The following is a 15,683-nucleotide window of genomic DNA, read 5'->3' on the forward strand; positions in this document are numbered from 1 at the left end:
TCAGTGTCTTCTACCCCTCTCTGCCAATCCCTCTACTTGCCTCCATTCAGTGTCCTCCACCCATCTCTGCCAATCCTTCCACTGACCTCCATTCAGTGTCCTCCATCCCTTTCTGTCAGTCCCTCCACTGGTTTCCATTTAGTGTCCTTCATCCCTCTTTGCCAGTCCCTCCACTGGTTTCCATTCAGTGTCCTCCACCCTTCTGCCAATCCCTCCACTGGCCTCCATTCAGTATACTCCACCCCTCTCTGCCAATCCCTCCACTGGCTTTTATTCAGTGTCCTCCACCCCTCCCTGCCAATCCCTCCACTGACCTCCATTCAGTGTCCTCCACCCCTCCCTGCTAATCCCTCCACTGGCCTCCATTCAGTGTCCTCCACCCCTCTCTGCCAATCCCTCCACTGGCTTACATTCAGTGTCCTCCACCCCTCTCTGCCAATCCCTCCACTGACCTCCACTCAGTGTCCTCCACCCCCCTCTGTCAATCCCTCCACTGGCCTCCACTCAGTGTCCTCCACCCCTCTCTGCCAATCCTTCCACCCCTCTCTGCCAATCCCTCCACCCCTCTCCGCCAAGCCCTCCACTGGCCTCCATTCAGTGTCCTCCCCCCCTCTCTGTCAATCCCTCCACTGGTCTCTATTCAGTGTCCTCCACCCCTCTCTGCCAATCCCTCCACTGGTCTCTATTCAGTGTCCTCCACCCGTCTCTGCCAAGCCCTCAACTGGTCTCCATTCAGTGTCCTCCACCCACCACTAACAACATACAAAGCCATCCACACCAACTCCCCCAGCTACATCACCAATGTCCTCTCAAACTGTCCTTTCCGCTCCTCCCAAGTATTACAGGGGCCCCAAGAAAAGGGTATTTTTTATTTTAGTAATTTAGACAGGTTTAAATAGAAGACATTTGCAAATGTGGAAAAAAAAACAAACGTCATTCAGAAGATGTCCTATGGAGGCAGAGCATGTTTGTATTTAATACTTCTATAAAACAAAGTATATAATATTAAAAAAAAACAACAACAAATTCTTGAAATGAGCACTGAACGGATCGCAGGGCTGAGAGGAGTCTATTCTGTCATGGGGCACTTGGTGGAACCGGAGGAATGGAATTGGAATGGTATATTGAGGGAAGGTGACTAGGGCTGCACATGGTTTGCAGGAAGGGCACTGCAATTAGAGGGTTCCTGAACATAAGCTGGACAGATGGAGGTGACGGTAGGTGTGGGGGAGAGGTGCATCCGAGGGGGTGGTAGGTCTCTCCGTTGGGCAGAGATGCATGCTGTAAGGTAAGTATATATATCTTCCTTGGCCTGCATCTCGCGGTCATCAGGGAGGCGCTGTAGGAGTGGTAGGAGACTGCGACAAAACACCACCCGGGGGTCATTGAGATTCCGGAAAATATCGTTGTCTGGCTGTAGAGATGTTTGCCGCTCTGTCAGTTCCTTCAGAAGTCGCAGGATTTGGTCATTGCAGGAAAGAGACATCCTCTGCTGACGGCGGGCACATCGAAGGCCGGATGTTGCTGGCTGTCTGGCCTTCTGTACTGCTTGTGGAGTCTAGAAAAACAGAGCAACTTCTACAGATTTGTCTGGATAGAGATAGATGGACAGACCAGACAGGAAGATATGTAGAGAGAATGGATGGATAGGTTAGAAAGATCGATATTAATATACCTGCGGTGTGCATGGGGCAGAGTTTGCAGCCTCCTCTGGCTCAGCAGGTGTCCCTGGATTGGAATGCCCAGCCTTGCTTTCCTCCTCTTCCACAGCCACATTGGATGTTGCCCTATAGTAAAAAAAATTCCAAATAAATATCATCAAAAAATCTCAATGCGAACACCTACAAAGTAAATGGAAGCATTATTCCACCTCTGACCAACTGCTGTCTCCACAGTATACATGGGTTGCACAGACACCCACAGGTACACTCATCGGTGAGCTGCAAGGAGGGGGCAGCGAGACCTGCAAGGTAGGGACATGGGGTGAGCTGCAAGGAAGGGGCGGGGTGAGCAGCAAAGATGGGGTGGGGTGAGCAGCAAAGATGGGGTGGTACGAGCAAGGAAGGGATGTGGGGTAAACTGCAAGCAAGCGGCGGGGGTAAGCCGCAAGAAAGGAATGGGGTGAGGGGCAAGGAAGGGGCATAGGGTGAACTGCAAGCAAGGGGTGGGGGTGAGTGGCAAGGAAGGGGTGGGGTGAACTGCAAGGAAGGGGAGGGGGTGAGAGGCAAGGAGAGACATAGGGAGAACTGCAAGCAAGGAGCGAGGCTGATCGGCAAAGGAAGTGGTGGGAATAAGCTACAATAAAGGGATGGGAGTGAACTGCAAGCAAGAAGTGAGGGAGAGCTGCAAGCAAGGGGCGAGGAAGAGCTGCAAGCAAGGGATGGGGGTGAACTGCAAGCAAGGGGTGGGGGTGAGCTGCAAGCAAGGGGTGGGGGTGAACTGCAAGGAAAGGGCAGGGGGGTGAGCTGCAAGGAAGGGGTGGGGGGAGCTGCAAGCAAGGGATGAGGGAGAGCTGCAAGCAAGGGGCGAGGGTGAACTGCAAGGAAAGGGCAGGGGGATGAGCTGCAAGGAAGGGGTGAGGGAGAGCTGCAAGCAAGGGGTATGGGTAAGCTGCAAGCAAAGGGCGAGAGTGAACTGCAAGGAAAGGGCAGGGGGGTGAGCTGCAAGGAAGGGGTGAGGGAGAGCTGCAAGCAAGGGGTGAGGGAGAGCTGCAAGCAAGGGGCGAGGGTGAACTGCAAGGAAAGGGCGGGGGGGGGGGGGGGTGAGAGGCAAGCAAGGGGTGGAGGTGATCTGCAAGTAAGGGGTATGGGTGAGCTGCATGCAAGGGACGAGGGTGAGCTGCAAGGAAAGGGCAGGGAGGGTGAGAGGCAAGCATGGGGTAGGGGTGATCTGCAAGTAAGGGGTATGGGTGAGCTGCATGCAAGGGACGAGGGTGAGCTGCAAGGAAAGGGCAGGGGGGGTGATGAGCTGCAAGGAAGGGGCAGAGTCAGTGAAGTTGCACAAAGAGTGGATTTGTAAAACACAGATCCCCATTGTGCGCTTTGACACTATCGCCTAAAGTTTTTGGGAATTTGCATGCTTCGATTTTATTATTTACATGAAATTAGAAAGGACCATCAATGTACTCAGCGCTTCACATAATCTTCATTCACATGGGGCCCATGTAGGGCCCACACAAACATACCCAGGCTGCTGAATCCAAGGATGGGATGCAGACCCAGGACCCCAGTGCTGCAAGGCATACGTGACACTTTGGTAGACTTACTCCCTCGTCTCCATGGCCCTCCGCAGGAAAGTGAGCTCTCTGGCATAGGGATGCCTTTTCTTTGTACGGATTGGGGTTCCATTCTGTGCCGCCAGACGTTCCTCTGTCAGTTCCCGCCGATAACGGTCGCGGAGTGAGCGCCATCGTGTGCTCAAATCCTTCCCTAAAATGAGCGCAATCTTATCTCAGACCACCATACAAAACATTTCAGTTCCGGCACAGTCCACGTTTTCAGAACTATTAGTGCATGGTGGCAGATGGTAAGTGGAATGCCAGCACCCTACTAATCCTCGCTCACTTACCTCAACACAGGCCTCCTAATCCTCGCTCACTTACCTCAACACAGGCCTCCTAATCCTCGCTCACTTACCTCAACACAGGCCCCCTAATCCTCGCTCACTTACCTCAACACAGGCCCCCTAATCCTCACTCACTTACCTCAACACAGGCCTCCTAATCCTCGCTCACTTACCTCAACACAGGCCTCCTAATCCTCGCTCACTTACCTCAACACAGGCCTCCTAATCCTCGCTCACTTACCTCAACACAGGTCTCCTAATCCTCGCTCACTTACCTCAACACAGACCTCCTAATCCTCGCTCACTTACCTCAACACAGGCCCCCTAATCCTCGCTCACTTACCTAAACACAGGCCCCCTAATCCTCGCTCACTTACCTCAACACAGGCCTCCTAATCCTCGCTCACTTACCTCAACACAGGCCTCCTAATCCTCGCCCACTTACCTCAACACAGACCTCCTAATCCTTGCTCACTTACCTCAACACAGGCCTCCTAATCCTCGCTCACTTACCTCAACACAGGCCTCCTAATCCTTGCTCACTTACCTCAACACAGGCCTCCTAATCCTCGCTCACTTACCTCAACACAGGCCTCCTAATCCTCGCTCACTTACCTCAACACAGGCCTCCTAATCCTCGCTCACTTACCTCAACACAGGCCTCCTAATCCTCGCTCACTTACCTCAACACAGGCCTCATTCCTCAATACACTGCATGCTCATTGCCTCATTTCAGCGACAGAATATTAAGCACAAGGGTCTGAATCCTGCGCTGAGCGGTTTGTATTTTCAGTCCTCATCGGGCTCAGGGGGATCTCACTGACCTTTGTCTGTCATGCACTAATAGACAAGAAAAGGAGGGAACATGTGCATACGTGTGCGTGTTCTGCGCTATTGTATCCGGCGCTCAGATGTGACCAGAGAGGGTCTCTGTACAATATACTGACATACAGAGCTGAGCACTTACCTCTATTCTCTTTCTGCTTCCTACTCAGAAGGTCCCAATTGGGTGTCAGGCTCTTGAAGAGCTCCTCCCATGCCTTCTTCTTCTGGACGCGGTCGGAGTATCTGGGGTACTCGGGGTCCCATAGTTCCGGCTTCTTCTGAACTGCTGCTATCAGATCACTTTGGGTCACATCTCTGGCCATGCTGTCCGCCTATAAAGAGACTGACGATCAATAAAACAAATGGGACACCGATCACCTCCCCCCACCCCCTACACAGATCAATAAAAACACCGATCACCTCCCCCCACCCATTACACAGATCAATAAAAACTCTGGAACTCCGATCACCTCCTCCCACCCTCTACACAGATCAATAAAAACACCGGAACACCGATCACCTCCCCCCACCCCCTACACAGATCAATAAAACTACCGTGGTATTGTATAGAGAGAAGACATAGACTATCGCTGTGTACATGGATCTATGGACTACAATACCGCTGTGTACACGGATCTATAGACTACAATACCGCTGTGTACACGGATCTATAGACTACAATACTGCTGTGTACATGGATCTATAGACTACAATACCGCTGTGTACATGGATCCATAGACTACAATACCGCTGTGTACATGGATCTATAGACTACAATACTGCTGTGTACATGGATCTATAGACTACAATACTGCTGTGTACATGGATCTATAGACTACAATACTGCTGTGTACATGGATCTATAGACTACAATACTGCTGTGTACATGGATCCATAGACTACAATACCGCTGTGTACATGGATCCATAGACTACAATACCGCTGTGTACACGGATCTATAGACTACAATACCGCTGTGTACATGGATCCATAGACTACAATACCGCTGTGTACATGGATCTATAGACTACAATACCGCTGTGTACATGGATCTATAGACTACAATACTGCTGTGTACATGGATCTATAGACTACAATACCGCTGTGTACATGGATCTATGGACTACAATACCGCTGTGTACATGGATCTATAGACTACAATACCGCTGTGTACGTGGATCTATAGACTACAATACTGCTGTGTACATGGATCTATAGACTACAATACCGCTGTGTACACGGATCTATAGACTACAATACCGCTGTGTACGTGGATCTATAGACTACAATACCGCTGTGTACGTGGATCTATGGACTACAATACTGCTGTGTACATGGATCTATAGACTGCAATACCGCTGTGTACATGGATCTATAGACTACAATACCGCTGTGTACATGGATCTATGGACTACAATACCGCTGTACATGGATCTATAGACTACAATACCGCTGTGTACATGGATCTATAGACTACAATACTGCTGTGTACATGGATCTATAGACTACAATACTGCTGTGTACATGGATCTATAGATTACAATACTGCTGTGTACATGGATCTATAGACTACAATACCGCTGTGTACACGGATCTATAGACTACAATACCGCTGTGTACGTGGATCTATAGACTACAATACCGCTGTGTACGTGGATCTATGGACTACAATACTGCTGTGTACATGGATCTATAGACTGCAATACCGCTGTGTACATGGATCTATAGACTACAATACCGCTGTGTACATGGATCTATGGACTACAATACCGCTGTACATGGATCTATAGACTACAATACCGCTGTGTACATGGATCTATAGACTACAATACTGCTGTGTACATGGATCTATAGACTACAATACTGCTGTGTACATGGATCTATAGATTACAATACTGCTGTGTACATGGATCTATAGACTACAATACTGCTGTGTACATGGATCTATAGACTACAATACTGCTGTGTACATGGATCTATAGACTAAAATACCGCTGTGTACGTGGATCTATAGACTACAATACCGCTGTGTACGTGGATCTATGGACTATAATACCGCTGTGTACATGGATCTATGGACTACAATACTGCTGTGTACATGGATCTATAGACTACAATACCGCTGTGTACATGGGTCTATGGACTACAATACCGCTGTGTACGTGGATCTATAGACTACAATACCGCTGTGTACGTGGATCTATAGACTACAATACCGCTGTGTACGTGGGTCTATGGACTACAATACCGCTGTGTACATGGATCTATGGACTACAATACTGCTGTGTACATGGATCTATAGACTACAATACTGCTGTGTACATGGATCTATGGACTACAATACCGCTGTGTACATGGATCTATAGACTACAATACTGCTGTGTACATGGATCTATGGACTACAATACCGCTGTGTACATGGATCTATAGACTACAATATCGCTGTGTACATGGATCTATAGACTACAATATCGCTGTGTACATGGATCTATAGACTACAATACCGCTGTGTACATGGATCTATAGACTACAATACCGCTGTGTACATGGATCTATAGACTACAATACCGCTGTGTACACGGATCTATAGACTACAATACCGCTGTGTACATGGATCTATAGACTACAATACCGCTGTGTACGTGGATCTATAGACTACAATATCGCTGTGTACATGGATCTATAGACTACAATACTGCTGTGTACGTGGATCTATAGACTACAATACCGCTGTGTACGTGGATCTATAGACTACAATACCGCTGTGTACATGGATCTATAGACTACAATACCGCTGTGTACATGGATCTATAGACTACAATACCGCTGTGTACATGGATCTATACACTACAATACCGCTGTGTACGTGGATCTATAGACTACAATACCGCTGTGTACATGGATCTATAGACTACAATACCGCTGTGTACACGGATCTATAGACTACAATACTGCTGTGTACGTGGATCTATAGACTACAATACTGCTGTGTACATGGATCTATAGACTACAATACTGCTGTGTACGTGGATCTATAGACTACAATACCGCTGTGTACATGGATCTATAGACTACAATACCGCTGTGTACATGGATCTATAGACTACAATACCGCTGTGTACACGGATCTATAGACTACAATACCGCTGTGTACACGGATCTATAGACAATACCGCTGTGTACATGGATCTATAGACTACAATACTGCTGTGTACATGGATCTATAGACTACAATACCGCTCTGTACATGGATCTATAGACTACAATACCGCTGTGTACATGGATCTATAGACTACAATACCGCTGTGTACATGGATCTATAGACTACAATACCGCTGTGTACGTGGATCTATAGACTACAATACTGCTGTGTACGTGGATCTATAGACTACAATACCGCTGTGTACATGGATCTATAGACTACAATACCGCTGTGTACACGGATCTATAGACAATACCGCTGTGTACGTGGATCTATAGGACCCATAGAATACCGCTGTGTGCAGATCTAGATGGCGGCTGCCTCTGCTGAATGATTAGTATGTGGCAGTATTACACGATGATCTGTTCCTTATTTATGGGTATCTGGATGGCGTATATGGTGGAAACATATCTGAGTTGCTAGGGTGGAAGGATCCATACAGTGCTATGGGACCAAAGTAAGCCCTGAGGACATCTGCAGGAGGACTTATTTCATCGGGCAATTTTTGTGGATCGAGATCAAATCAAAAATTATTTTGAATATTGGTGAGGGAATCCACTCCTTACCCTGATAGACATGTACACTGTGTTGTAAGTTTTTGAGCACAGTAGAGGGTTTCACATACACGGTTTTGCACTGTATATTGCATGTGTATGTGGTTTGATATACACACTTGTTTCTCACTTGGGTGATCATTATTGGAGTGATTTCACATGTAATTTTTTGATTTATAAAGGATAATGCACTATGTATATTTTTGTTTTTTTGAGGTAATCAAGTTTTTGCAAGCAGCGGAGAGTTTTTACACTTGAATCAATTTTGGACAACACGTACTTATTTATTTTATTGGGATACTGGATATATATATTTTTGGACATTTTGGTTTTCAATTTTTATAATTTTTTATATATTTTGGACTTTAATTTGAAAATTATTATCTAATGAAGGGTTTCTTTTATTAATTTTCACTGAGCATATTTATGTTTATAGCTTCATGTGTATATTTGCTTATGTATGAAAGTGTCTGAGTTTAAAGAGAGAAGGAAGAGTGAGCGCAGGAGGAGGAGGAGGAGGAGGAGGACTTCACATTAAAAAGGATGGGGTACTCCTATGGATAAAGATGAAGAGGACCCCTCGTAGAGGATAAGGAGGAGGACTCCGCATAGTTAAGAATGGGGTACTCCTATGGATAAGACAAAGATGAAGAGCACCCCTCGTAGAGGAGGAGGACTCCACATAGATAAGAATAGGGTACTCCTGTGGATAAAACAAAGATGAAGAGGACCCCTCGTAGAGGAGGAGGAGGAGGACTCCGCATAGATAAGAATGGGGTACTCCTATGGATAAAACAAAGATGAAGAGGACCCCTCGTAGAGGAGAGGAGGAGGAGGAGGAGGACTCCACATAGATAAGAATAGGGTACTCCTGTGGATAAAACAAAGATGAAGAGGACCCCTCGTAGAGGAGGAGGAGGAGGACTCCGCATAGATAAGAATGGGGTACTCCTATGGATAAAACAAAGATGAAGAGGACCCCTCGTAGAGGAGAGGAGGAGGAGGAGGAGGACTCCACATAGATAAGAATAGGGTACTCCTGTGGATAAAACAAAGATGAAGAGGACCCCTCGTAGAGGAGGAGGAGGAGGACTCCGCATAGATAAGAATGGGGTACTCCTATGGATAAAACAAAGATGAAGAGGACCCCTCGTAGAGGAGGAGGAGGACGACTCCGCATAGATAAGAATGGGGTACTCTGAATAAAACAAAGATGAAGAGGACCCCTCGTAGGGGAGGAGGAGGAGGACTCTGCATAGATAAGAATAGGGTACTCCTGTGGATAAAACAAAGAGAAAGAGGACCCCTCGTAGAGGATGAGGAGGACGATTCCACATAGATAAGAATAGGGTACTCCTATGGATAAAAGAAAGATGAAGAGGACCCCTCTTAGAGGAGGAGGAGGAGGACTCCGCATAGATAAGAATGGGTTACTCCTATGGATAAGAAGATGAAGAAAGATGTCCCTGGATATGCCCTGAGCTTGATCTTGGCTTGCTGCTTGATCTCGCTTGTGTCTGATCTCCTGTGTATAACCCGGCTTTTCCCCAGACTCTGCTTCTATCAGCTCCTTACCTGTGCATGCTCCCTACATGTCTCTGGACCCCGCCTCTACTACCAACTGCATACCTGTGTATGACCCTGGCCTGGTTCCTGATCACGTCTCCTCTTCCGGTTGTCTGACCATGTATGAACTTGGCTCAGCTTCCAGACTACGTCTTCCCACCTACTGTGATCAGGTACTGGCTTCCATGCCTACCAGATCTTCCCCAGTGTCAGGCTGCCTACCACGGTTGTTTGTGAGATGTCCTTCTGCTGCATCAGTCACCATCTCTATGAACCATCATCTAGTGTCTAGGACTCCAGCACTAGTGTTACCCTGAGCCTCGATGTTCTCACATTAAGATGTGTTTGGACCAGAGCTACAAGGGAAGCCCTCCCATCACTCTGCCCTCAGCCAAGGTACCCGACACTCAGTATTACTGGACATATCCTTCACACGCTACCACTCTACTCCATGGAGTATGCCTCTACAGGTACTGCTCCTAGTATTCAGGTCTCCTCTCTTCAAACTCGTGTGTGGAATAGAAAACCTCCCTTTGTGACCATTCCAAGGTGATTTTGGATGATTTTTTGGGAAATGGCGGTCTAAAGGGAAGAAATATTTGCGCTTTCTCATTATCTATATACAAAGGCTTGGAGACTTAAAACCATAATATGCCTCATAAACTGCTTTAGTTTCTCTTAAAGATGAATTCCAGATATGGCTTTTTTGCATAAATATATTGGACCAGCTTGGTATGTGCCATACCCGTGAGATCTGTGTGGAAGCTGGAAATCAGTGTAGTGGGCACTGCTAGCTTCTGGGTAGAGTGCAAAGCAGCTGCCTTAGTGTGAACACAGGAGGTCACTCACTTGGCACAGGAACCATTCAGAGATCACCTTGTATTTTCTCAAGGAATGCAAAACCATCAACGATTGGATGAGGTGGTGCAGCTATGTGGCACTTGTGTCAGTCGAGCACTCCCGTGTTCGCTTTGCAGTAGAGCAGCTGCTTAGCATGGAACCCAGAAGCAAGCGGCAATCAGGGTAGTAGTGGTACCTACTACAGTTATTTACAGCTTCCCCAGAGATTGCCCAGGCATAGAATACACATACTTTCATTGGACCAAGCTGGACAAGTGTAACTAGCCAGAAAAAAGCTATACCTAAACTTCAGCTTTAGGGAACCTGTTCTGAGGAGGCAAGGAGACTTCCATTTCTGACCTCCTTCTTAACAATGCTGGTTATCTGTCATAGCTGGTTGTGGTTAGTTACATTCAACTGAAGTAGTTCTGCCTATTCAATTCCAATGAATGTCAGGAAGGTACTACAATGTTTATAGTCACATTGTAACTCAGACAAGAAATAGTGTGTCAAGGCAGGTGCTGATTATTCAAGAACAGGATGAGAGGTGTGAAGGTTTGTGAGGTCTCCCTGTTCTAATTACAAAATCCCACCCCGTTGTGATGAATACAACAATTGTCTTTCCAAGGTGACCTCTCTCCTCAGTGATGAATACAAAGTGAAGGTGAGCATAGAGCTGCCCCTTATCAGCAACAGGTTAAATGCCCCTTCCCCCAACTTTCTGGATAATTCAGAACTCTTTACACAGTCAGACCAATCTGTCTAGGTGGCAAGTGCCTTGAAACCTGCCAGAGGCTTCCAGAGTCTGGAGGTTCTCCTTCATCCATTGATTCTGCCTGTACCCCCCTTCCATCGATTGTGCCTGTCCCCCCCATCCACCAATTGTGCTTGAACTCCCCATCCACCGATTGTGATCCTCCCTTTCCTCTGATAGATCTACCATGATCTGCATACAGGAAGCAAACTACTGCTAGATCTACCATGACTCAGATACATGAGGTCAACTACTGCTAGATATGCCATGACCCGGATCCATGAGGCAAACTACTGCGAGATCTACCATGATCTGCATACATGAAGCTAACTATTGCTAGATCTACCATGACTCAGATTCATGAGGTCAACTACTGCTAGATATGCCATGACCCGGATCCATGAGGCAAACTACTGCGAGATCTACCATGATCTACATACAGGAAGCAAACTACTGCTAGATCTACCATGACTCAGATACATGAGGTCAAATACTGCTAGATATGCCATGACCCGGATCCATGAGACGAACTACTGCGAGATCTACCATGATCTGCATACATGAAGCTAACTATTGCTAGATCTACCATGACTCAGATACATGAGGTCAACTACTGCTAGATATGCCATGACCCGGATCCATGAGGCGAACTACTGCGAGATCTACCATGATCTGCATACATGAAGCTAACTATTGCTAGATCTACCATGACCTAGATCCATAGCGCCAACTACTGCTAGATCTACAATGACCCATATATATGGGGCTAACTACTTCTAGATCTACCATGACCCGTATACATGGGGCTAACTACTGCTAGATGTACCATGAACCGAATATATGGGGCTAGCTACTGCTATATGTACCATGACCCGTATATATAGGGCTAACTACTGCTAGATGTAACATGATCCACATACATGAGGCCAACTACTGCTAGATATACCATGACCCGCATACACAAGGCCAACCACTGCTAGATCTACCATGATCTGCATACATGCGGCCAACTACTGCTAGATCTACCATGACTCGCACACATGGGACCAACTACTGCTAGATCTACCATGACTCGCACACATGGGACCAACTACTGCTAGATCTACCATGACTCGCACACATGGGGCCAACTACTGCTAGATCTACCATGACCTGCATGCACAAGGCCAACTACTGCTAAATCTGCCATGACCCGTATACATGTCGCCAACTACTGCTAGATCTACCATGACCCACATACATGAGGCCAACTACTGCTAGATCTGCTATGATCTGCATACACGAGGCCAACTACTGCTAGATATTCCATGACCCACATACATGAGGCCAACTACTGCTAGATCTACCATGATCTGCATACACGAGGCCAACTACTGCTAGATATTCCATGACCCGCATACATGAGACCAACTACTGCCAATTTTTAATGAGAATTATAGAGACGTTGTTTTCAGAAGGGCAGGGCAATGTGTGTTCTCCCCTATCCTGAAACGTCTGACCTATGAGCAGAGATGTTGCTCGAGGATGATGGGTCGAGGGTTGCAGCAAAGCTCAATCACTCTAAACTGAGGGAGTTTCATTAAAAATAAACATTTCACGAAATACAGATCTTTTATTGGAGCATTTTAACAGGAACTTACTAACATTTTCAACATATTTTATGTTTTTACATTTCAACAAACTTTCTAAACAACATCTGGATAAATATTATCCACTTTATGTCCAGAAAACTGGAAAGCAGGAAAAAGTTTCTTGGGTTTTGAATCCGGACATTGCTTTACTGCGGCTGCAGGAGGAGAATGACAGCCAGCTAAGAATTACAGTAGATTTGTCATTAGAGACTCTATTGAGGTCCATTTCCACTTCTGGTTGCAGATCCTCACTGACAAACACCAACCTTATTAGTGGGGTAGTTCATAAACAAGCTCCTCCCCAAATTTCTGAGACACTCATTATAATACAGGGAGATTCTCCACCTCATTAACAGTCCATCAGTCCTGCGACTCATTCCGAAGAATGGTGGCGTGCTGACACTAATGGGAGGTCATTCTTTGCATCATTTATGCCCAACGCCAGCCACATATTGTATACATATGTATATTGTTCTGTATGGAGTGGGGAAGGGTCTTCATTTCTCTGTGTCCCTCTTGGGGATATGTAGCCTCACTCAGGACAGGATGTGCTGGAAAATTTCTCTAACAGAATCTAGACATATATTTCCAAACTATGGAAGAGATTCCGAGGATTTAACTGAAGATCATGTGCTCAGCGGGGTAATCCTTGCAGAAGGTGGCGTAGTTGGGGCCCAGGAAGGCCAATCGGACTCTGTGTACTGTACAAGCCGGGATCGGTCTCTCTTCTTTCTTCCCTAGTGCTCCGTGGATCCACACACTGAATGCCTGATAAGCCGCCTTTCTGAGGGCCCTTTTGGAGAACAAAATACATAAAATATGAGAACATGGACCTGGCGTGTTATCTGACGTGTAATGAGATGATGAAACAGAATACAGATCTACACTATACGGTCTTTGGGCCATGAGATGGCTGGACGGAGAATTCATGGTTAATGGCACATTTCTCTTTGGAGAGGTTCCTTCACAAAAACAGAATTTCCAGAACCCTGACAGCCTCACTAATAGCCGTGTATGAGGAAAAAATTCTGTATCTACATCAAAGCTGCACATAAACTGTTCCTTGTACCGAATGTGAATCACATAAGGAACCGTGTGCCATGTACACATGTACTGTTATGTATGGCATGTGTACGACCATGTCCTATGTATTGCATGTGTGCCATTGTGTGGCATGTACTACATGTGCACCACCATGTGAAGTCTATCATATGTACCACTGTGTGACATGAACTACATGTATACCACTGTCCGAAGTCTATCTTATGTACCACCATGTAACGTCTGTCATGTGTACTACCATGTGATATGAATTATATGTGTACCACTGTGTGGCATGTACTACATGTGTACCACCATGTGAAGTCTATCATGTGTACCACCATGTGATATGAATTATATGTGTACCACTGTGTGGCATGTACTACATGTGTACCACCATGTGAAGTCTATCATGTGTACCACCATGTGATATGAATTATATGTGTACCACTGTGTGACATGAACTACATGTGTACCACTCTCCAAAGTCTATCTTGTGCACAACCCTGTAAAGTCTGCCATGTTTACCACTGTGTGACATGAATTATATGTGAACCACTGTCTGAAGTCTATCAGGTGTACCACTATGTGAAGTCTGTCATGTGTACCACTGTATGACATGAACTACATGTGTACCATTGTGTGATCTATCATGTGTACCACCATGTGAAATCTATCATGTGTACCATTGTGTGAAGTCTGTCATGTGTACCATTGTGTGAAGTCTGTCATGTGTACCATTGTGTGAAGTTTGTTACGTGTACCATTGTGTGAAGTCTGTCATGTGCACCATTGTGTGAAGTCTGTAATGTGTACCATTGTGTGAAGTCTGTCATGTGTACCATTGTGTGAAGTCTGTCATGTGTACCATTGTGTGAAGTCTGTCATGTGTACCATTGTGTGAAGTCTGTCATGTGTACCATTGTGTGAAGTCTGTCATGTGTACCATTGTGTGAAGTTTGTTACGTGTACCATTGTGTGAAGTCTGTCATGTGTACCATTGTGTGAAGTCTGTCATGTGTACCATTGTGTGAAGTCTGTCATGTGTACCATTGTGTGAAGTTTGTTACGTGTACCATTGTGTGAAGTCTCTCATGTGTACCATTGTGTGAAGTCTGTCATGTGTACCATTGTGTGAAGTCAATGGTTCCATACCTCTGAAGATGTGCGTGCGCACGTAACGCGTAAGGAGGAGCCTGGACGTCGAGACGCTACGCCGCCGGTGCCACGTGGAGGCCCGGCGGCCACTATTCAAAGTATCAGGGTTAGTTGTCTTGCTGACACATCTGTATGATACCTGCCTGCTTTGAATTGGATATCATTATTGTGAATAAAGCTGCCTTTTATTACCTACTTCACTATGGGTGTCCTTCCCTAAAACTCCCTTGAGGAGCTTTTGCTTGCAGAACCTTGGTCTTGGAATTCTACATCTAATCGTGTTAAGGAAGATCGGTTGCTGCACCTGCGGAGGAGGGATTCACCATTCCTGTAACCGGATCAGCTTTACTTCCCTCTGGATTGAAGATCCTTGAGTTTTATATACACACTGCGTTTATGTGTCTTACTTCTGGTGAGTGCGTTTTCCAGCCATTTCCACACGGATCACCTATTCTGAATCCACATCTGACACTGGATACGTTTATATGTCATAGACTTTTAGTGGACTACTTTTTGTCATTTTGTCATTATTTTCAGCGCTGCACTAT

The 15,683-nt window shown here is 46.2% G+C and overlaps 1 protein-coding gene across 2 annotated transcripts in view; it reads right to left on the bottom strand.

Moving 5' to 3' along the window:
• Positions 1-947: 947 nt before the first annotated feature.
• Positions 948-15,683, bottom strand: part of LOC149428507 (uncharacterized) — a 71,333-nt gene continuing 56,597 nt past the window's right edge. The window contains exons 8-11 of one of the 2 annotated variants that reach the window (XM_089667324.1): positions 4,532-4,721; positions 3,266-3,428; positions 1,676-1,787; positions 948-1,558 (exon numbers count right to left, since the gene is read on the bottom strand). In XM_089667324.1, the coding sequence (XP_089523450.1) occupies positions 1,139-1,558; positions 1,676-1,787; positions 3,266-3,428; positions 4,532-4,721 (885 nt within the window). In that variant the 3' untranslated portion in view covers positions 948-1,138. Of the gene's footprint in view, positions 1,559-1,675; positions 1,788-3,265; positions 3,429-4,531; positions 4,722-12,897; positions 13,730-15,683 lie in introns of those variants that run through there. The other variant, XM_089667325.1, reaches the window with a different exon arrangement.

Source organism: Staurois parvus, unplaced genomic scaffold, assembly GCF_062004578.1.
Source record: "Staurois parvus isolate SC_StPar_1 unplaced genomic scaffold, SC_StPar_1.0 ptg003178l, whole genome shotgun sequence".
Taxonomy (NCBI): Eukaryota; Metazoa; Chordata; class Amphibia; order Anura; family Ranidae; genus Staurois; species Staurois parvus.